Source organism: Pseudophryne corroboree, chromosome 10 (genome assembly GCF_028390025.1).
Source record: "Pseudophryne corroboree isolate aPseCor3 chromosome 10, aPseCor3.hap2, whole genome shotgun sequence".
NCBI lineage: Eukaryota > Metazoa > Chordata > Amphibia > Anura > Myobatrachidae > Pseudophryne > Pseudophryne corroboree.
Genome location: NC_086453.1, coordinates 221,191,022 through 221,214,577, shown reverse-complemented (window position 1 = coordinate 221,214,577; position 23,556 = coordinate 221,191,022). Strand labels below are relative to the sequence as shown.

Below are 23,556 nucleotides of genomic sequence, written 5' to 3'. Positions count from 1 at the left end.
CAGTCCTTTCGATCATAGAGAACCAAGAAGGTCAGAGGTGCGTCCTTTCTGGCCAGAGGCAGGGGTAGAGGAAAGTAGCTGCACAACACAGCTAGTTCCCAGGAACAGAAGTCCTCCCCGGCTTCCACTAAATCCACCGCATGACGCTGGGGCTCCACAGGAGCCAGGAGCGGTGGGGGCGCGTCTCCGAAATTTCAGCCACCAGTGGGTTCGCTCACAGGTGGATCCCTGGGCTATACAGATTGTGTCTCAGGGATACAAGCTGGAATTCGAAGTGATGCCCCCTCACCGTTACCTCAAATCGGCCCTGCCAGCTTCCCCCATAGAAAGGGAAGTAGTGTTAGCGGCAATTCACAAGTTATATCTCCAGCAGGTGGTGGTAAAGGTTCCCCTCCTTCAACAAGGAAGAGGATACTATTCCACAATGTTTGTGGTACCGAAACCGGACGGTTCGGTCAGACCCATATTGAATTTAAAATCCCTGAACATTTATCTGAAAAGATTCAAGTTCAAAATGGAATCGCTCAGAGCGGTCATTGCAAGCCTGGAAGAGGGGGATTTTATGGTGTCTCTGGACATCAAGGATGCGTACTTGCATGTCCCCATTTATCCACCTCATCAGGAGTACCTCAGGTTTGTGGTACAGGACTGTCATTACCAATTCCAGACGTTGCCGTTTGGCCTGTCCACGGCACCGAGAATATTTATCAAGGTGATGGCGGAAATGATGGTGCTCCTTCGGAAGCAAGGGGTTACAATTATCCCATACTTGGACGATCTCCTCATAAAGGCGAGGTCCAGGGAGCGGTTACTGATCAGCGTAGCACTCTCTCAGGAAGTGTTGCAACAGCACGGCTGGATTCTGAATATTCCAAAGTCGCAGCTGATTCCTACGACGCGTCTGCCCTTCCTGGGCATGATTCTGGACACAAACCAGAAAAGGGTGTTTCTCCCGGAGGAGAAGGCTCAGGAGCTCGTGACTCTGGTCAGAGGCCTCCTAAAACCAAAACAGGTATCGGTTCGGCATACAGGACTGGGTCCTGGTGACCACGGATGCAAGCCTCCGAGGATGGGGGGCAGTCACTCAAGGCAGAAACTTCCAGGGGCTGTGGTCAAGTCAGGAGACTTGTCTGCACATCAATATCCTGGAACTAAGGGCCGTATACAACGCCCTGAGTCAAGCGGAGCCTCTGCTTCGAAACCAACCAGTGCTGATTCAGTCAGACAACATCACGGCAGTGGCCCATGTAAACCACCAGGGCGGCACAAGAAGCAGGGTGGCAATGGCAGAAGCCACCAGGATTCTTCATTGGGCGGAGAATCACGTACTAGCACTGTCAGCAGTGTTCATTCCGGGAGTGGACAACTGGGAAGCAGACTTCATCAGCAGGCACGACCTCCACTCGGGAGAGTGGGGACTTCATCAAGAAGTCTTCACGCAGATTGCAAATCGATGGGAACTGCCACAGGTGGACATGATGGCGTCCCGTCTCAACAAAAAGCTAAAAAGATATTGCGCCAGGTCAAGGGACCCTCAGGCGATAGCTGTGGACGCACTAGTAACACCGTGGGTGTTCCAGTCGGTCTATGTGTTTCCTCCTCTTCCTCTCATACCAAAGGTGCTGAGAATTGTAAGAAAAAGAGGAGTGAGAACAATACTCATTGTTCCGGATTGGCCAAGAAGGACTTGGTACCCGGATCTGCAAGAAATGCTCACAGAGGACCCGTGGCCTCTGCCTCTCAGACAGGACCTGTTACAACAAGGGCCCTGTCTGTTCTAAGACTTACCGCGGCTGCGTTTGACGGCATGGCGGTTGAACGCCGGATCCTAGCGGAAAAAGGCATTCCGGATGAAGTTATTCCTACGCTGATAAAGGCTAGGAAGGATGTGACAGCAAAGCATTATCACCGTATATGGCGAAAATATGTTGCTTGGTGTGAGGCCAGGAAGGCCCCTACAGAGGAATTCCAGCTGGGTCGATTCCTGCACTTCCTACAGTCAGGAGTGACTATGGGCCTGAAATTAGGGTCCATAAAGGTCCAGATTTCGGCCCTATCCATTTTCTTCCAAAAATAACTGGCTTCACTACCTGAGGTTCAGACGTTTGTTAAGGGAGTGCTGCATATTCAGCCCCCTTTTGTGCCACCAGTAGCACCTTGGGATCTTAACGTGGTGTTGAGTTTCCTGAAATCCCACTGGTGTGAGCCACTTAAGACCGTGGAGCTAAAGTATCTCACGTAGAAAGTGGTCATGCTGTTGGCCTTAGCTTCGGCTAGGCGTGTGTCAGAATTGGCGGCTTTGTCATGTAAAAGCCCCTATCTGGTTTTCCATATGGATAGGGGAGAATTGCGGACTCGTCCGCAATTTCTGCCAAAAGGTGGTGTCATCCTTTCATTTGAACCAACCTATTGTGGTGCCTGCGGCTACTGGTGACTTGGAGGATTCCAAGTTGCTTGACGTAGTCCGGGCTTTGAAGATTTATGTAGCCAGAACGGCTGGAGTCGGAAAGACTGACTCGCTGTTTGTCCTGTATGCATCCAACAAGCTGGGTGCTCCTGCTTCAAAGCAAACTATTGCTCGCTGGATCTGTGGTACGATTCAGCAGGCTCATTCTGCGGCTGGGTTGCCGCACCCAAAATCAGTGAAAGCCCATTCCACGAGAAAGGTGGTCTCTTCTTAGGTGGCTGCCCGAGGGGTCTCGGCATTACAGCTTTGCCGAGCTGCTACTTGGTCGGGTTCAAACACATTTGCAAAGTTCTACAAGTTTGATACCCTGGCTGAGGAGGACCTTGTGTTTGCCCATTCGGTGCTGCAGAGTCATCCGCACTCTCCCGCCCGTTTGGGAGCTTCGGTATAATCCCCATGGTCCTTACGGAGTCCCCAGCATCCACTAGGACGTTAGAGAAAATAAGATTTTACTCACCGGTAAATCTATTTCTCGTAGTCCGTAGTGGATGCTGGGCACCCGTCCCAAGTGCGGACTTTCTGCAATACGTGTATATAGTTATTGCTTACTAAAGGGTTATGTTATGTGGCATCAGTTGAGTGATGCTTGTTTGTTGTTCATACTGTTAACTGGGTAAGTTTATCACGAGTTATACGGTGTGATTGGTGTGGCTGGTATGAGTTTTACCCTGGATTCCAAAATCCTTTCCTTGTAATGTCAGCTCTTCCGGGCACAGTTTCCTTAACTGAGGTCTGGAGGAGGGGCATAGAGGAGCCAGTGCACACCAGGTAGTACTAAATCTTTCTTTAGAGTGCCCAGTCTCCTGCGGAGCCCGTCTATTCTCCATGGTCCTTACGGAGTCCCCAGCATCCACTACGGACTACGAGAAATAGATTTACCAGTGAGTAAAATCTTATTTTTTCCTCCTATGTAATTGATCCCAGATGAGTTACATTACTGCATTCCTTCTTCTTGCACTGGTTTGTTACTAGCTGCGTTAGGAGGGCTCTGCTCCTCTCCCTGTTTTCCTGTAAGAAAAAAACAAATATTTTGAACAGTTAGTATTTACTCTAGGGGATGAATAATTGTACGGCTCTCAATTTACTTTGAAGCAAACTATAATGTCTATTTTAGGCATATATGTCAGTCAAACATCAGAATCATTCTAGACATCATAATTCGCCAGTTTCAAACAAGCATGTGATATGTGTGTGATGGGAAATCAGTGATGAAGAGTGGGGATAACTGTGGGTAAATGAAAAGTAGTATTAAAAAAAAAGTTTGTGTCTCCTATACCAGCCAATTACATTCTGTCATTTTTCTAGTGTAGTTAAGAAAATGAAAGTACACCTATAATTGGTTGCTTTGCACCTGTATTCCTAAATGAGGGGTGAAGTTAATGGAATTTAAAATGTAGAATGAACCTTCAGGAGATTAAAATAGAGTCATAGGATAAAGGATTGGAAATACATTCTACAAGGTGGTAACAGGAGGATAGTTTAGCGCCTTTTATTAGAACATACAACATTCTTTCATTTAAGAATTAAACTGATGTATGATGTGGTAATGTACAGTATCACACATCACTCATCACTACGAGTACTGAAATACAATTTGCAGGAACAAAGAACTGTGTGTAAACCAATTACTGTGAATTACCATTAACAGTTTTTAGGTAATTGATGATTATGGCCCTATTCAGGTTGGGACGCAGGTTTCCAAAAATCACAAATGAGCGATTTTCCGGCAATCTGCGCATGTGTAGCGGCCATAAAGCGTGTGCACAAACATTCACAGTGTGATCGAGCGGCAGCCATCAGAGAAGGCGGCGATGTGGCATAGCAGGGCCATGGTCCAGACAACGGAGGTGTGTCCAGACCATTTTCGCTGTGTATGCAGGGGTCATCCCTTATTTCTCGTTCTGCGATGCATATCAACTGATTTGCAATTGCATCGCTGGGCGGGACTTTGCATGCTGGGCAGCCTTGTCCTGTGCAGGGCGGCCCCCAGCATGTGATCGTACTCAGTAGCAGATTCTGCAACTGAACCTGAATATGTTCCTATGTTTTGTCTATACAGATGTGTGCACTTAAACAGCCCTTCTAGTCATGCAATGCCGTGGTGTGACTTTGTAGCGCAGAGCGTCTTTTTGTGCAACCTTTTCCATTAAAATGCATGTTATTCGCAAAACGATGCAAACAGCTTTTGTTGATTAAAATGTTTGTGACTTTGGCTATATCTGCATACAAAATGCTACACTACAGTGTTTTCATAGAAAACACTGTAACGTAGCATTTCGAGTGCAGATATAGATGCGGTCGCACACAGAATATAGGCAAGACACACATATCAATCAGCACGTTACATCTGCCCCAACTGCAGTGCAACATGGTTTTTGCCTAATTGCTAACTTTTTTTTGGTTTGCTAACAAACCTGATTAACCCCCTTAGTCTTGTATGATGCTATGTGTTTGCTTATATGATCCCCTTGTGGTTTCTTCTGTGTTTGTCCTGCTCCATTTTCTATTTTTCTCTTACTCAGACTGTCACATACTGTAATACACTATGTAGACAAAAGTGATTGGAGACCCCCCTGTGCTCAAGCTAACGGTGTGCCCCTGCAGCAGACACGTGTTTGTGAAGGTATAAAATGGGTAGAGGGGCACTGATTAGATCATGTGTGTTAGGGAACTCCACTCCAGCACTATTGGTGTAAGACCCCTAGAGCCCTCGGGGGTCTTATGCCAATAGCAACCCCTTGCTGTTCCCTTAGTGCAGGCATGTCCAAACTGCGGCCCTCCAGCTGTTGTGAAACTACATATCCCAGCATGCCCTGACACAGTTTTGCTGTCAGAGAATGCTAAAGCTGTGTCGGGGCATGCTGGGATGTGTAGTTTCTCAACAGCTGGAGGGCCGCAGTTTGGACATGCCTGCCTTAGTGTTTGATACACACACTGGTACTTAAGGGGCCCCTGGACTTAAAATCTCCAGCTGCTGGCAAGGCAAGAGTTAACAGCAGACAGACTGGATACTGAGATGGTAACTGTAGACAGGCTTGATAAGATATGATGACTGAAGACTGTAGGGCGAATATGTACTGGTAACTGAACAATGATAACTTCAGTAATGAGGTGGTTAACTTCTGGAAACAACTAGGTGCTGGATGTTCGCTGATTGAAAGCAGAGTGCTGGCAGCTTGAACCTTGTAGCACAGAGACTTGCTAGATCATAGGTTTGCAAACTCGGTCCTCATTACCCCACACAGTGCATGTTTTCCAAATAACCCAACAGGTGCACAGGTGTATTAATTACTCACAGACACATTTTAAAAGGTCCGCAAAGTAAGTTAATTATTTTACTTGTGATTCTGTGAGGAGACCTGCAAAACATGCACTGTGTGTGGTAATGAGGACCGAGTTTGCAGACCTATGTGCTAGATCATGGGTCTTCAACCTGCGACCCTCCAGCTGCTGTGGAACTACACATCCCAGCATGCCCTGCCTCAGTTTTAGCATACCTTAATAGCAAAACTGTGGCAGGGCATGCTGGGATGTGTAGTTTCACAGCAGCTGGAGGGCCACAGGATGAAGACCCATGTGCTAGATCATGGGTCTTCAACCTGTGGCACTCCAGCTGCTGTGAAACTACACATTCCAGCATGCCCTGCCACAGTTTTGTTATTAAGGCATGCTGGGATGTATAGTTCCACAGCAGCTGGAGGGTCACAGGTTGAAGACCCATGTGCTAGATCAGGGGTCAGGGAACTTTTTTACCTTTTACCCCAAAATATATTTAGATATGCCGATGTTACCCCCTTGATTTTAAAATAAAGAAATCATATATTATTGTGCATATATACTTATCACTGTTTATATGGCATTCCTGAGATACAGTGTGTATATATATATATTATTATTATTATTTTTATTATTATTTTCGCCAATTATTTTTTGGCAAAGAATGGGTTAATTAACACTTTCTCCCCAAAACACCAGAATTAATGTAAGAAAGATGAATGAGGGGGGACACGACTTTTAGGAGACAGACGGTCACATCCTCACCTCAGTAATGTCAGTAGGAATTTCCCACTGTTATGTGGGCCACTGTCTGATCCTGCGGAACTCAAGTTCTGTGTGTGGGTTGGTGGGCCACGGGCAGGAGCACAGGACAGCGCAGGGTGGGCGTGAGGGAGCAAGGTGTGACGTCAGCACGTCACATTGCGAGCTGGCCGGTGCTGGACGGGGCTGTGTCTCGGCAGGGTGACTGTCCATTACCCCCAGGAATTTCATTTTTACCCCATTTGGGGTAATTTACCCCTGTTCCCTGACCACTGTGCTAGATGATAAATACGGACTAGGCTGCAGTCTGTAATAACACACAGTGACTAAGATGTAGCTTGAGTACAGAGTCAGGTGTGCTGGAAATGCTGCAGGCTTGTGAATACAGGCACGGCTGAAGTGAATAAAATTTGCTGGTGGTCACCACGGACCTACAAGCTGGAAGCACACAGAACCAGGGCTGGCAGGGTATATTCACAGACACTTGACAGGAGCTTGGATTTGGATCAGGACCATACATAAGAATAACTGGAGGGCAACAGCAAGACTAGGAATGAACACAGGATAGCAGGTACTGGGCAGGATCCAACAGGGCACGGGTGCAGGACTCGCAGGGACAACACACAGAGGAATGCATGCACACTGAGGCAGGGAACCAGGACTCAGGAACAGAGGGCCTAAATCAGTAAGGACTGCAAATTCTGTTAATTAGCAGAATTTGCAATCCTTTTGCTAGCATGCTGGGGGCCGCCCATCGCAGGGCAAGGCCGCCCAGCATGCTGACCGCCACCTCCCACCCCCCTTCAACAAGAAGAAATTGCAAATGCATGCAATTTCTGCTTGTTAGCAGAAATAGAAGATGCCTCCAGAAGATGTGCCCGCAGGAGGCCTGCCGCCATGGTCCCGATCATGGCAGCTGTGTGTAATGTCACGCAGCTGCCGCGTTCACGCCCCCATTAGCACCGTACCACCCCTGCAATGCTCCGTCTCTGCCCTGGAAATGTATCATTGCTATGTGCGTCTGTTACCCAAACTTTTACTGCCTACATGTTAGACTCCTCTCCTGAGAAGTTGCGTTGTTACAAATAGGCTCGTCAAATGCTAGAGGATTTCCTTTTTTTACAGGTGAAGCATAGCTTAGAAATCTCCAACACCAATACTATCATTGGGGCAATATTGGTGGTCATTCCGAGTTGTTCGCTCGGTAATTTTCTTCGCATCGCAGCGATTTTTCGCTAACTGCGCATGCGCAATGTTCGCACTGCGACTGCGCCAAGTAAATTTGCTATGCAGTTAGGTATTTTACTCACGGCATTACGAGGTTTTTTCTTCGTTCTGGTGATCGTAATGTGATTGACAGGAAGTGGGTGTTTCTGGGCGGAAACTGGCCGTTTTATGGGAGTGTTTGAAAAAACGCTACCGTTTCTGGGAAAAACGCGGGAGTGGCTGGAGAAACGGAGGAGTGTCTGGCCGAACGCTGGGTGTGTTTGTGACGTCAAACCAGGAACGACAAGCACTGAACTGATCGCACTGGCAGAGTAAGTCTCGAGCTACTCAGAAACTGCACAGAGAAGTCTTTTCGCAATATTGCGAATCTTTCGCTCGCAATTTTGAGAAGCTAAGATTCACTCCCAGTAGGCGGCGGCTTAGCGTGTGCAAAGCTGCTAAAAGCAGCTTGCGAGCGAACAACTCAGAATGAGGGCCATTGCCAGCCACCATAGCCAACTCCCGTGACTGACTCACAGGCCATTTCGTCTCTATTTAATACTTCTTATTCTACATTATACTACCCTCAGCTCATTGACCCAGAACAACAGAGACTTTTATTGCATGAAGCTCAAATACCTTAGCTCACTCTAGTTGAACGTGACATCCTGGATTCGGAAATCAATGACCAAGCACTTCGAGGACCTTGTCTGCTCATAAAGTTCCTGGTACAGATAGCTACTCAGGAGAGTATAATAAAATTCTCCAGGATGATTTATCCCAAGTCCTCCTGGATCTATTTTGACACATTCATCATAACTCCCCTCTCTTTTGATCTTTTATGTCTTCCATACAATTCTTCTACCTAAGCTGGAGAGGGACACCCTTCTTCTAGGTTCATACTGCTCTCCCCAAGGCTAACATTCCCTATCGCTGGGGCTTCCCTACAAAGCTGCTTATCAGATGGAATGGCTGTACGATGGTGGCAAATTCACCTGAAGCCGCCATCCAACTCAGGGTCTGCCAAAATATGGAGGCTATTGCTTATGTGTAACTCTCCATTTCACCATAACACTGAGCAGGCTACCTTTATGTTAAGGTGCATACACAAGGTGATATTTTGACTAAGGGGGTAATTCCAAGTTGATCGCAGCAGGAAATTTTTTAAGCAGTTGGGCAAAACCATGTGCACTGCAGGGGAGGCAGATTTAACATTTGCAGAGAGAGTTAGATTTGGGTGGGTTATTTTGTTTCTGTGCAGGGTAAATACTGGCTGCTTTATTTTGACACTGCAATTTAGATTTCAGTTTGAATACACCCCACCCAAATCTAACTCTCTCTGCACATGTTATATCTGCCTCCCCTGCAGTGCACATGGTTTTGCCCAATTGCTAACAAAATTCATGCTGCGATCAACTTGGAATTACCCCCTAAGTGCCAATTTTGACTATGCGATTTCCATTGAACTCCCCAGAGCCCAGAACCACCAATTTTGAATATATTTATTTGCGATTTTGACTATGTGCGATATAGTCAAATCGTAAGCAAACATTGCACCATGTGTATGCACCTTTACATATGATATGTAATATCTAACTGTCTTTTTTTATGATACACAGACAGAAGGGGTCCAGATGCACTAAACGATCATTACAGTATAATATAGTAAATCATAAGAGGTTGTTAGTATATCGTTGGCCAATGATATCGGCCTGATCACCAATCGTCCAGGTCACCTCTTGTCGGGCAGGTTCCTAACACTATGGGGCCAACATCCGGAACGCAGGAAACCCCCAAAACATGATCCAGCAAAGGACCCCCCCCAGGGCATCACACTAAAAAATAGTGATAGTAAAGGAATATAAAACATACCTACTAACTGTCCCGATTTTCGCGGGACAGTCCCGTTTTTTTTGGTCTGTCCCGCTGTCCCTCCCACGGGCCACAGTGTCCCGCGGTGGGGGGGGCAGTTGGGAGGCTCCCTATCACTCGCTGCTCTGCTCAGTTCAGAGCAAAGCAGCGGTGAATAGACGCTGTGCGCATGCGCACAGCGTCTATTCCAGTGAGGCAGAGGGACTGGGGGCATGGCCAGCAGCTCAGAGCGCTGGCCATGCCCCACTGTGATGAAATTTGGAGGCGTGACCAGCGATAGTGGCATCCGCTAGGCCACGCCCCTTTTCAGAGCCAACGCGGCTACGCCGCGCGAGGAGTCCCTCTTAGAGCGATCCGAAAGTTGGGAGGTATGATAAAGTGTGAGTATATGAAGGTCCCTACTATGAGTTTAAAGGTAGAGTATGTGAAAAAAATGTGCATACATAAATACTAGACAAACAGGATATAAAAGGTGACTGTGTATTTAAATGGTGATGCCCTGAGACAGTCCAGCCAGAACAGGCATGGGGGACCCTACCACGGTGTATAGCATGCCTGTATGTTTAATGTGGAGGTACTGCAAGTGCCAGAAGTCAGCGGAAGCCAGCCAAGAAGCCAGCTACAATCTATTTAGAAGCCAGCCAGAAGCCAGCCTAGAAGCCAGCCAGTTAGAAGCAGCATATTTTTCTTGCATGTTTGGTGGAGTAGATTGGTAAATTGCCCAATCTGTGTTGTCCGTCCACCCGCCCATCCGAACCTGCCATGTGGCCACATGGGCCCCCCTGTATTTTCCCCCCTGTGCCATGTGGCCCCCGGGGGCCCCAACCCCCGCCTGCCCATCCGAACCTGCCATGTGGTCACATGGGCCCCCCTGTATTTTCCCCCCTGTGCCATGTGGCCCCCGGGGTCCCCGACCCCCGCCCGCCCATCCGAACCTGCCATGTGGCCACATGGGCCCCCCTGTATTTCCCCCCCTGTGCCATGTGGCCCCCGGGGGCCCCGCCCCCACCTATCCGAACCTGCCATGTGGCCACATGGGCCCCCCTGTATTTTCCCCCCTGTGCCATGTGGCCCCCGGGGGCCCCGACCCCCCTCCCATCTGAACTTGCTATGTGGGCACATGGGCTCCCCTATAGTTTAATCCCTGTGCCATGGGGCCCCCGTGGGCCCGACCCCCCTCCCATCTGAAGTTTCCATGTGGGCACATGGGCTCCCCTGTATTTTAACCCCTGTGCCATGGGGCCCCCAGGGGCCAAATGGCAAAGGACATATGCTGGCAGGGGCCACATGGCAAGTTCAGATGGGTGGGTGGAGGGGCTTCATGCTAATGGGTTTTTTTTTGGGTGATATTTTTTTTTAGGTTTATTTTTCATTTCAACGCTTTATTAGGTTTTCACAATTTTGAGACAGTGTACAAATTCAAATTATACTCAGTAAAACAAAATATTGTCATCAATACGACTATATAAGAAAGACAATGTTTCAGGAATACTAAAGGTAATTGGTCTAAGATGTAAGACCCAGTACTAGCCAGTACAGCAGTTTTAACACAAACATATAATTTAGTACGGGGTTAATGTATAAAGCAACTAGGTTCACTGTGTGTGTAGGCATATATTGTAACATAAGTTATAGAACTGCAGATTCATCTATAGCTTTTACAGTATTTATAAACAATTCCAATAATTCCAACAATGTTAAAGACAGAAGCGTCATTATAGTGTTACAAGGACAAATATCCACAAAACCATTTACGAACATCATGTGTGGGGGAGACGCAGACATGGGAGGTAGGTAGGGAAGAGGTGGGTAAGGGAGGAAACGTGAGATGAGCCTTGTAATAAAAAGGGATACCTGTTAAATAGCAAAATGGGGACTTGGGACATACATTACAAATAATAAGATTTTACTTACCGATAAATCTATTTCTCGTAGTCCGTAGTGGATGCTGGGACTCCGTAAGGACCATGGGGAATAGCGGCTCCGCAGGAGACAGGGCACAAAATAAAAGCTTAAGGATCAGGTGGTGTGCACTGGCTCCTCCCCCTATGACCCTCCTCCAAGCCTCAGTTAGGATACTGTGCCCGGACGAGCGTACATAATAAGGAAGGATATTGAATCCCGGGTAAGACTCATACCAGCCACACCAATCACACCGTACAACTCGTGATCTGAACCCAGTTAACAGTATGATAAACGCAAGGGAGCCTCTGAAAAGATGGCTCACAACAATAATAACCCGAATTTTTGTAACAATAACTATATACAAGTATTGCAGACAATCCGCACTAGGGATGGGCGCCCAGCATCCACTACGGACTACGAGAAATAGATTTATCGGTAAGTAAAATCTTATTTTCTCTGACGTCCTAGTGGATGCTGGGACTCCGTAAGGACCATGGGGATTATACCAAAGCTCCCAAACGGGCGGGAGAGTGCGGATGACTCTGCAGCACCGAATGAGAGAACTCCAGGTCCTCCTCAGCCAGGGTATCAAATTTGTAGAATTTAGCAAACGTGTTTGCCCCTGACCAAGTAGCTGCTCGGCAAAGTTGTAAAGCCGAGACCCCTCGGGCAGCCGCCCAAGATGAGCCCACTTTCCTTGTGGAATGGGCTTTTACTGATTTTGGCTGTGGCAATCCTGCCACAGAATGTGCAAGCTGAATTGTACTACAAATCCAACGAGCAATCGTCTGCTTAGAAGCAGGAGCACCCAGCTTGTTGGGTGCATACAGGATAAACAGCGAGTCAGATTTTCTGACTCCAGCCGTCCTGGAAACATATATTTTCAAGGCCCTGACAACGTCAAGCAACTTAGAGTCCTCTAAGTCCCTGGTAGCCGCAGGTACCACAATAGGTTGGTTCATGTGAAATGCAGAAACCACCTTAGGTAGAAATTGAGGACGAGTCCTCAATTCCGCCCTGTCAGAATGAAAAATTAAGTAAGGGCTTTTATATGATAAAGCCGCCAATTCTGACACACGCCTGGCTGAAGCCAAGGCTAACAGCATCGACACCTTCCATGTGAGATATTTTAAGTCCACAGTGGAAAGTGGTTCAAACCAATGTGACTTTAGAAAACTCAACACCACATTGAGATCCCAAGGTGCCACTGGAGGCACAAAAGGAGGCTGTATGTGCAGCACCCCTTTTACAAATGTCTGAACTTCAGGTACTGAAGCCAGTTCTTTCTGGAAGAAAATCGACAGGGCCGAAATTTGAACCTTAATGGACCCTAATTTTAGGCCCATAGACAGTCCTGTTTGCAGGAAATGAAGGAAACGACCCAGTTGAAATTCCTCTGTAGGGGCCCTCTTGGCCTCACACCACGCAACATATTTACGCCAAATGCGGTGATAATGTTTTGCGGTTACGTCCTTCCTGGCTTTGACCAGAGTAGGAATGACTTCTTCTGGAATGCCTTTTTCCCTCAGGATCCGGCGTTCAACCGCCATGCCGTCAAACGCAGCCGCGGTAAGTCTTGGAACAGACAAGGCCCCTGCAGTAGCAGGTCCTTTCTTAGAGGTAGAGGCCACGGTTCGTCCGTGAGCATCTCTTGAAGTTCCGGGTACCAAGTCCTTCTTGGCCAATCCGGGACCACGAGTATAGTTCTTACTCCTCTCCTTCTTATGATTCTCAGTACTTTTGGTATGAGAGGCAGAGGAGGGAACACATACACTGACTGGTACACCCACGGCGTTACCAGAGCGTCCACTGCTATTGCCTGAGGGTCCCTTGACCTGGCGCAATATCTGTCCAGTTTTTTGTTTAGACGTGACGCCATCATGTCCACCTTTGGTTTTTCCCAACGGTTTACTATCAGGTGGAAGACTTCTGGGTGAAGTCCCCACTCTCCCGGGTGAAGGTCGTGTCTGCTGAGGAAGTCTGCTTCCCAGTTGTCCACTCCCGGAATGAACACTGCTGACAGTGCTATCACATGATTTTCCGCCCAGCGAAGAATCCTTGCAGCTTCTGCCATTGCCCTCCTGCTTCTCGTGCCGCCCTGTCTGTTTACGTGGGCGACTGACGTGATGTTGTCCGATTGGATCAACACCGCCTGACCCTGAAGCAGAGGTTTTGCTTGACTTAGGGCATTGTAAATGGCCCTTAGTTCCAGAATGTTTATATGAAGAGATGTTTCCATGCTTGACCACAAGCCCTGGAAATTCCTTCCCTGTGTGACTGCTCCCCAGCCTCTCAGGCTGGCATCCGTGGTTACCAGGATCCAATCCTGAATGCCAAATCTGCGGCCCTCTAGTAGATGAGCACTCTGCAGCCACCACAGGAGAGACACCCTTGTCCTTGGCGACAGGGTTATCCGCTGATGCATCTGCAGATGCGATCCGGACCATTTGTCCAGTAGATCCCACTGAAATGTTCTTGCATGGAATCTTCCGAATGGAATCGCTTCGTAAGAAGCCACCATTTTTCCCAGGACCCTCGTGCACTGATGCACTGAGACCTGGCCTGGTTTTAGGAGGTTCCTGACTAGCTCGGATAACTCCCTGGCCTTCTCCTCCGGGAGAAACACCTTCTTCTGGACTGTGTCCAGAATCATTCCTAGGAACAGTAGACGTGTCGTTGGAATCAGCTGCGATTTTGGAATATTTAGAATCCACCCGTGCTGACGTAACACTACCTGAGATAGTGCCACTCCGACTTCTAACTGTTCCCTGGATCTTGCCCTTATCAGGAGATCGTCCAAGTAAGGGATAATTAAAATGCCTTTTCTTCGTAGAAGAATCATCATTTCGGCCATTACCTTGGTAAAGACCCGAGGTGCCGTGGACAATCCAAACGGCAGCGTCTGAAACTGATAATGACAGTTTTGTACTACAAACCTGAGGTACCCTTGGTGAGAAGGGTATATTGGGACGTGGAGATAAGCATCTTTGATGTCCAGAGACACCATATAGTCCCCTTCTTCCAGGTTCGCTATCACCGCTCTGAGTGACTCCATCTTGAATTTGAACCTTTTTATGTAAGTGTTCAAGGATTTCAGATTTAAAATTGGTCTCACCGAGCCGTCCGGCTTCGGTACCACAAACAGCGTGGAATAATACCCCTTTCCTTGTTGCAGGAGGGGTACCTTGATTATCACCTGCTGGGAATACAGCTTGTGAATGGCTTCCAAAACTGCCACCCTGTCGGAGGGAGACTTTGGTAAAGCAGACTTCAGGAACCGACGAGGGGGAAACGCCTCGAATTCCAGTTTGTACCCCTGCGATACTACCTGTAGAATCCAGGGATCCACTTGCGAGTGAGCCCACTGCGCGTTGAAATTCTTGAGACGGGCCCCCACCATATCTGAGTCTGCTTGTAAAGCCCCAGCGTCATGCTGAAGACTTGGCAGAAGCAGGGGAGGGCTTCTGCTCCTGGGAAGCGGCTGCATGGTGCAGTCTTTTTCCTCTTCCTCTGCCCCGGGGCAAAAAAGAGTGGCCTTTTGCTCGCTTGTACTTATGGGAACGAAAGGACTGAGTTTGAAAAGACGGTGTCTTTTTCTGCTGATGTGGAGTTACCTGGGGTAAAAAGGTGAATTTTCCAGCCGTTGCCGTGGCCACCAGGTCCGATAGACCAGCCCCAAATAACTCCTCCCCTTTATACGGCAATACTTCCATGTGCCGTTTGGAATCCGCATCCCCTGACCACTGTCGCGTCCATAACGCTCTTCTGGCAGAGATGGACATAGCACTTACTCTTGATGCCAGGGTGCAAATATCCCTCTGTGCATCACGCATATATAGTAATGCATCCTTTAAATGTTCTATATTTTTTTTCTAAGCAGCTCAGGAGAGCCACCTAGATTGCACCCTTCTCGGCCGGGCACAAAAATCTAACTGAGGCTTGGAGGAGGGTCATAGGGGGAGGAGCCAGTGCACACCACCTGATCCTTAAGCTTTTATTTTGTGCCCTGTCTCCTGCGGAGCCGCTATTCCCCATGGTCCTTACGGAGTCCCAGCATCCACTAGGACGTCAGAGAAATCTAAGTATCCTATTTCCAAAACATTATTAGACCGTATAATTACCAGTATGTACAGCCATTAAAATGTTTGATTGTAAGTTGATATCCAAGGAAGATATAAATTGTCCCCATTTATCAATGAATTTTGATATTCGATAGCCTGGGTTAAGGGAGAGTGCCCTTTTGTCAAAATACAATAACTAAAATAATCTTGCTTTCAATTCTTGGATCGAGGGGGCATGCTTCTTGGTCCAGTAAGTTAAGATAAGTTTTTTAGCTAGGGTCAAAGCTACCGTTAGTAAGGGGACAACTTGTTTCTGTTGCGAGGTTAATGCCCAGTGTGAAAAATTGACACAAAGGCAGGCTAAAGGATGGGGGGTAAGGGATAGGTTCATTGTCACATTAAGGAATGAAAGAACCTTGCGCCAGAAGCGGAGTATTTTGGAGCAAGTCCAAAAGCAATGGAAATATTTAGCATTAGCCATTTTACATTTAGGGCACGATCCAGATTCTGAAGAGTCCATATATTTCCTTTGTGCTGGTGCTATGTATATCCTATGGATGGTTTTAAAATGTACTTCCTGGAGGTATGCAGAATGTAAAATAGACATAGTTTTGGAGTAATGCTGTAATAATTGATGGATTCCATAAACATCAGGTATATCCTTTTTCCAAGATTCTAATAGAGGTAGAACACCTTTGTCAGTACGTGGAGAGAGGAGTAATGTGTATAGGGATGAAGATTTAAACTTACAGAATGGTAGGGAACGAAGCAGGTTCGCAAAAGGTAAATTAACTTTAGTAAATGGATAGGTATTTTGCAAGGAAGATATATAGTGGCGTATCTGGAGGTATAGATAGAAATGAGAATTAGGTATATCGTATCGTTCTACTATGTGTGCAAAGGAGAAGATATGACCACCCGGGTCAAACAATTTTGTTGCTAAATTTAATCCCTTCTTACGCCACAATCTAATTGCGGGGTTGTGTAGGGATGGCTGGAAGGTTGGATTGCCCCATATTGGGATAAACGGGGAGTACCTGTGGGTAGATTGTAAAGTCTTGTGTATCGTAAACCAGCTATCATACGTGTCTTTAAAAAGTATGTGCTGTAAAACGGATGAGGGAATAAGTTGTATTGGGGAATGAAGGAGGGCCCCCGGGGAGAACGGCTGGAAAATAGATTGTTCTAGAGTAAAATCAACATAGTCTGAAGTTTCCAATAACCAATCTGATATGTATCGGAATTGTGCAACCCTAAAATACAGCTGGAAATCTGGGATTCCCAGACCCCCTTCTCTTTTGTTTTTTGTCAATTTCAGGAGGGATAACCTGGGTCTTTTATTCTGCCATAGAAAGGATGAAACGGCTTTATTAAGTTTGATGACATCTTGAGAAGAAATGGTACAAGGAAGCATTTGTATTGCGTAGTAAATTTTTGGGAAAATTATACTTTTGACTACTGCTGTTCTACCCAGTAGAGATAATGGTAATTTATTCCATCCATCTAATTGAGAGAGAACTTTATTAAGTAAAGGTGTAAAGTTGGCCTTGTATATTTGAAGTGGGTTCCTAGTAATTTGAATCCCCAAGTATTTTATAGAGTGGTCTTGAATAGTAAATTGACTTATTATCGGCAAGGATTGGGTCAAAACAGACAGTGGTGTTATAGGTAAAATATCTGATTTAGAAACATTAATTTTGTAACCAGACTGAGTATGATATGCTAATATTATGGCCATAATTGCAGGGAGGGAGGTCTCAGGGTTCGAAATAAAAAGGAGCATATCATCAGCGAAAAGTGAGACTTTTAGTTCCGAGGAGTAAATTGATATACCTCTGAACAAAGGAGCTGATCGGAGTGACATTGCTAGTGGTTCGATCGCCAAGGCAAACAGGAGTGGGGACATGGGACACCCTTGCCTCGTGCCTCTCTGAATAGGAAAAGGTGGGGACAAGAAGCCATTACAGGCTATCTGGGAGGAAGAAGATTTATACAGAGTCTGGATGAAAGAAATAAAAAGAGCAGGGAAACCAAAGCGTTCCATGGTGGAAAACAGATGAGGCCATAGTATTAAATCGAAGGCTTTTTCTGCATCTACACTGAGTATAATTTTTTCACCATTGTCTGAAGCCTTGCCATAAAATGCCTGGATCGCTGCTAAAACTTTCCTAATATTTACAACAGAGTGCCTGCCTTTAATAAAACCCGTCTGGTCCTGATGAATTATGTGTGGCAATACAGGATTTAATCTGGTAGCGAGTATTTTTGTTAATAATTTATAATCCGAATTTAACAGGGAAATTGGTCTATAAGACCCAGGTATATCATGTGGCCTACCTGGTTTAGGGAGGACCTTAATAATGGCTGAATTAAAATAAAGGGGGGTATTGTGATTGAAAAGGATAGAATTAAAAACAGAGACCAATATAGGGCAAATTCTATCACTGAACATCCTATAAAAGTCACCACTAAACCCATCTGGACCAGGAGATTTAGCTTGCTTAAGTGTTTTAACTGCGTCTTGGACTTCTGTTAACGATATGGGATTTGTCAGTTGTGAAAGATATTCTTCAGGGACAGGGGGGAATGATAGATTTGTCAAAGAAGGAGGAATATGTGAAGAAGAATCCGTTTCCATAGTTGGCCCTGAGGGATCTAATGATTGGGGTGCAGAGTATAGTTCAGCATAGAACGTTCTCATAACATCAGTAATTTGTTTATTGGATGTAGTGTGGGAACCATCAGGCAATAGTAATGGGTGGACCGCCATAGCAGGTCTGGTGCCATTCAGAATATTAGTGAGTAATTTACTCGTCTTATTGCCAAATTGATGATATCTAAAATTAGATGCAAACTGATATTTATCTGTTAGTGATTGGAGAATATCATCAAAGTGAGCCTGTGCCGTGAGATAATTTGTATTCTAGGATAATTCTAGGATAATTTGTCCTAGAATACGCGTCAGTAAGTAGTTGTTGTTTTACAAGATAGGATTCTGAGGTTTTCTTTTTCAATTGAGATTCATAAGACATAATAGACCCTCTTAGTACTGCTTTAGCCGTCATCCAGTATAGGGCAGGATCCGAGGCCAAGTTATTCTCATTATTGAGATGAAAGTCATCCCAGGAATGATTGACAAGAGAAATAAAATTTGGGGATTTGTGTAAGTGGGCAGGGAACCTCCAGATTTTGTGGTCAGAAATTTCATGCTGTGTTTTAAAGGTTACCCATACAAGTGCGTGATCTGAAATAACAATTGGTTCAATATCAGATTCAACAACTTGAGCAAACAACGAGTTGGAGAGGGCAATGTAATCTATTCTAGAAAACGTGTGGTGTGCCGAGGACAAGCAAGTATAGCCTTTATCAGTTGGGTGAGTAGCCCTCCATACATAAATCATTTGCAGCAAATGAAAAAGGGCAGGGACCCCTAATTTAGGGAGAGAGGGTGCACGTGTTTTAGGATGGGATTTATCTAAGTGTAGGTGAGATATAAGATTGAAATCTCCACATAAAATAATATTGGAAGAAGCGAGGGGAAGCAAAATATGAAGTATGGTCTTGAAAAAGGTTTTAGTGTAAACATTAGGAGCATAGAGAGTGCAGAGTGTGTAGGTTTTTGTGTAAAGTCGGAAAAACACCACTACATATCTGCCATTTGGGTCTGCTTGGACAGTCACGTCATCTATAGGTAAGGATTTGGAGACTAGGACTACTACTCCCCTAGATTTAGAATTGTAGGGGGCGGATGCAAGAACCTGCTAATTAAGCATTTGTAATTTAATCGTTTCAGCAGCGGACAGGTGTGTTTCCTGAATACAAGCAATATGTAATTTGAGCCTATTCAGGTATGTGAGTGTCTTACATCTCTTCGCCGGAGTATGAAATCCCCCGATGCTGATGGAACCAATCTTAACTTTCGTTACCCTGGGATTAGGGAATGGAAAGCCTGAAGGAAGGAGTATGTTTTCAAGAATCCACTGATTAGCATAGATAAGGGGAAAAAACAGAAATGGGAAAGAACAAGAGGGTAGGGGGAGACACAAGACAAAAACAAACAAAACATGTACAGGAAAATGCATCGATGCATGAGTAACATGCGGAAGAGTTATCAAACTCCAACAAAGGTAACTTCCGAACCGTGTGAGAAATATAGATCAGTAGAGCCGTGCAATCACTACGGCTATGAGATAATCCTCGATCGGAACATGGTAAAGGCTCCATGGCCCAAAACATGAGTATACATACCCCTAATATTGTTTGTAAATATTAAGACATATATTAAGATGTAAAAGGTAGAGGGGGGGGGGAAGGGAGGGGAGGAGGGGAAGGTGAGGGGAAGGGAGAAAAAGGGGGGGGGGGGGAAGGGGGGGGTATTGATATAAGAAATCCATAGTCATCTTTTAGTAGCTAAAATAGCACGTCTCAAATATCTTAAACTATAAGATGACCACGGTATTATATATAAAACAGCATATGGCAGGTAGCAAGCATAGACTGGTAAGGTCTTGTATCCCCTACTCAGAGCGTGTATGGCATATAGCATACTAACAATCAGAACATAGACGGGGACAGTGTACGAGAAATTATATGAGGAGAGACGGTAGAATGAAATTGGAAATGTCCATTCAAGCATTGGCAGTCGCTGGAGAGTCAGAGATGTCGTCATAAGCTGCCCGAGATCCTTCATCCAAAAAGGCCTGAGCATCAGCAGGAGAGAGAAAGTCATAATGTTTATCATCCATAAAGATCCGGAGTCTGGCTGGATACATAAGGGCAAACTTTTGTTTGGCTGCCACTAGTGAAGAGCAGATTGGCGAAAACGCTTTACGTGCCTTAGTAAGTTCAACCGAAAAGTCCTGAAATATACGTATCCGTGAACCTTCTCAAATCAAGGTGTGCTCTCTGCGGGACGCCTTCCATATAGCAAGTTTGTGGAGATAACTTAGACATTTGAAGATGACCACCCTTGGCCTTTGTCATGCGGTTTCGGGGATGGTCCAAGTCTGTGAACCCTTTCCACTACTAGATCAACACATTCAGATTCGATTTTCAGGAGTTTAGGTATAGTGGTGTTCACGAAAAGCATAAGGTCAGGGCCTTTTACAGATTCAGGAACTCCAACTAATCTTATATTACATCTTCTTGTCCTGTTTTCAATATCGTCTATCTTGTTCCAGAGGTGATAGTTATCTCTCTGGAGTCTGTCAATAGCACTCTGTGCATCAGCTAAATCATGGCAAACAGAACCAACCCGGCGTTCAGTGTCTCCCACCCTGATCTGCAGCTGCTGTATTTGCTGGGTAATCTCCGTCACTGCCTGTGCTAGGAGAGGGGTCACTGCATGCTTAATTGCCTCCACTATGTCCCCATAAGTGGCTGGGGTGTCTGGGGCTTTGCGTACCTGCGGAAGGTCTTCATCTGGGGAGGGCGCCGCTGCTTTCTTAGAAGCAGGGAGAGGTGACGCAGCGTCCTGACCCGCCGCCATATGAGGCTCTGCTCGGCGCTTCTCCAAGCGGCTCAGCTGCTGCGGCTTAGAGGAGTGCGGAGAAGAAAGAAATTTGTCCATCTGAGGTCCCAGGTGCAGGGAGGTAATCGTTCGGGGGGTATTGGAGGCAAAGGTGCCGTGAAAATTTTTTATTAACTGAGGGCCACGGAGCAGAGCTGAGCGATCACGCTGCAGCTCCCATGAACCCGGAAGCGGAAGTCTTTTTAGGTTTATTTAAAAAAAAAAAAAAAACTAATTTTTAAAAAAATTGTCTGAAATTCTTCTTCTGTTTCAACTGCAGTGTAGTGCTGCATGTTCTATTATGTTCAATGTTCTGCTGCATGTTTACTTCTGTTTTTTAAAAACAGCGGTTAGAAGAATGTCTTGTGAGAAGAGACCGAGGCCAATCCCTTCTCCAGTGTCTTCAAATCCTGATAGTGATGAGGAGTGGCAGCCTGAGCCAAGACAGAGTTCAGGGTCTATGCATCATCCACAGACACAGGTATTTTCTAAAAAAGCAGTGCTTAACAAACTCCTCCACCATATCCATCCCCTCCCCCCACCTGCCCTGTCCCGTCACTGGCTGACACCGCATGCTTCCTCCCCACACATGCACCCACCCCACCATCCTTCCACACACATTCACCCACCCCACCACACACATGCACCCACCCCACCATCCCTCCACACACATGCACCCACCACCACCATCCCTCCACACACATGCACCCACCCCACCATCCCTCCACACACATGCACCCACCCCACCATCCCTCCACACACATGCACCCACCCCACCATCCCTCCACACACATGCACCCACCCCACCATCCCTCCACACACATGCACCCACCACCATCCCTCCACACACATGCACCCACCACCACCATCCCTCCACACACATGCACCCACCACCACCATCCCTCCACACACATGCACCCACCACCACCATCCCTCCACACACATGCACCCACCCCACCATCCCTCCATACACATGCACCCACCACCACCATCCCTCCACACACATGCACCCACCCCACCATCCCTCCACACACATGCACCCACCCCACCATCCCTCCACACACATGCACCCACCCCACCATCCCTCCACACACATGCACCCACCCCACCATCCCTCCACACACATGCACCCACCACCATCCCTCCACACACATGCACCCACCACCACCATCCCTCCACACACATGCACCCACCACCACCATCCCTCCACACACATGCACCCACCACCACCATCCCTCCACACACATGCACCCACCACCACCATCCCTCCACACACATGCACCCACCACCACCATCCCTCCACACACATGCACCCACCCCACCATCCCTCCATACACATGCACCCACCACCACCATCCCTCCACACACATGCACCCACCCCACCATCTCTCCACACACATGCACCCACCCCACCATCCCTCCACACACATGCACCCACCACCACCATCCATCCACACACATGCACCCACCACCACTATCCCTCCACACACATGCACCCACCACCATCCCTCCACACACATGCACCCACCACCACCATCCCTCCACACACATGCACCCACCACCACCATCCCTCCACACACATGCACCCACCACCACCATCCCTCCACACACATGCACCCACCACCACCATCCCTCCACACACATGCACCCACCACCACCATCCCTCCACACACATGCACCCACCCCACCATCCCTCCATACACATGCACCCACCACCACCATCCCTCCACACACATGCACCCACCCCACCATCTCTCCACACACATGCACCCACCCCACCATCCCTCCACACACATGCACCCACCACCACCATCCATCCACACACATGCACCCACCACCACTATCCCTCCACACACATGCACCCACCCCACCATCCCTCCATACACATGCACCCACCACCACCATCCATCCACACACATGCACCCACCACCACCATCCATCCACACACATGCACCCACCACCACTATCCCTCCACACACATGCACCCACCCCACCATCCCTCCATACACATGCACCCACCACCACCATCCATCCACACACATGCACCCACCACCACCATCCATCCACACACATGCACCCACCACCACTATCCCTCCACACACATGCACCCACCCCACCATCCATTTTTTTGTTGTTGTAACTGTTGCAACTTTTTTTTTACAGGGAAATAATGAGGATACTGACACCTCTGAGGCTGAGGTACCTGCTCACTCCAAATCTAAAAAAACTAAGGCAATCCGATCTGCCAGATTTAACAATGCAGAGAATGATGCATTAATCGACGGTGTTGACAAATTTTATGTATACAGATGTGGATAAATCCACAGGGAACCAGCGCTCAAACCCTATTTGTAGTGGTGAATGATACGGTTATAAAGTGAAACTAAAAGCAATAATGAAAAAGCAGGTAATATACTTAAGGTTGTTTATTCTAAGATGCTGAGATACTTTCTTTCCCAAAAGGTATAAATTCGGTTTAAAAGTCAATCAGTGATTGG

General features: G+C 47.0%; 1 protein-coding gene across 1 annotated transcript in view; it reads right to left on the bottom strand.

Annotated features, from left to right (window-relative positions):
- Positions 1-3,301: 3,301 nt before the first annotated feature.
- The window catches only part of TNFRSF14 (TNF receptor superfamily member 14), a 382,534-nt gene continuing 362,279 nt past the window's right edge, over positions 3,302-23,556 (bottom strand). Inside the window, exon 7 of the mRNA XM_063943094.1 lies at positions 3,302-3,475. Within this exon, the coding sequence (XP_063799164.1) occupies positions 3,402-3,475 (74 nt within the window). The 3' untranslated portion in view covers positions 3,302-3,401. The remainder of the gene's footprint in view (positions 3,476-23,556) is intronic.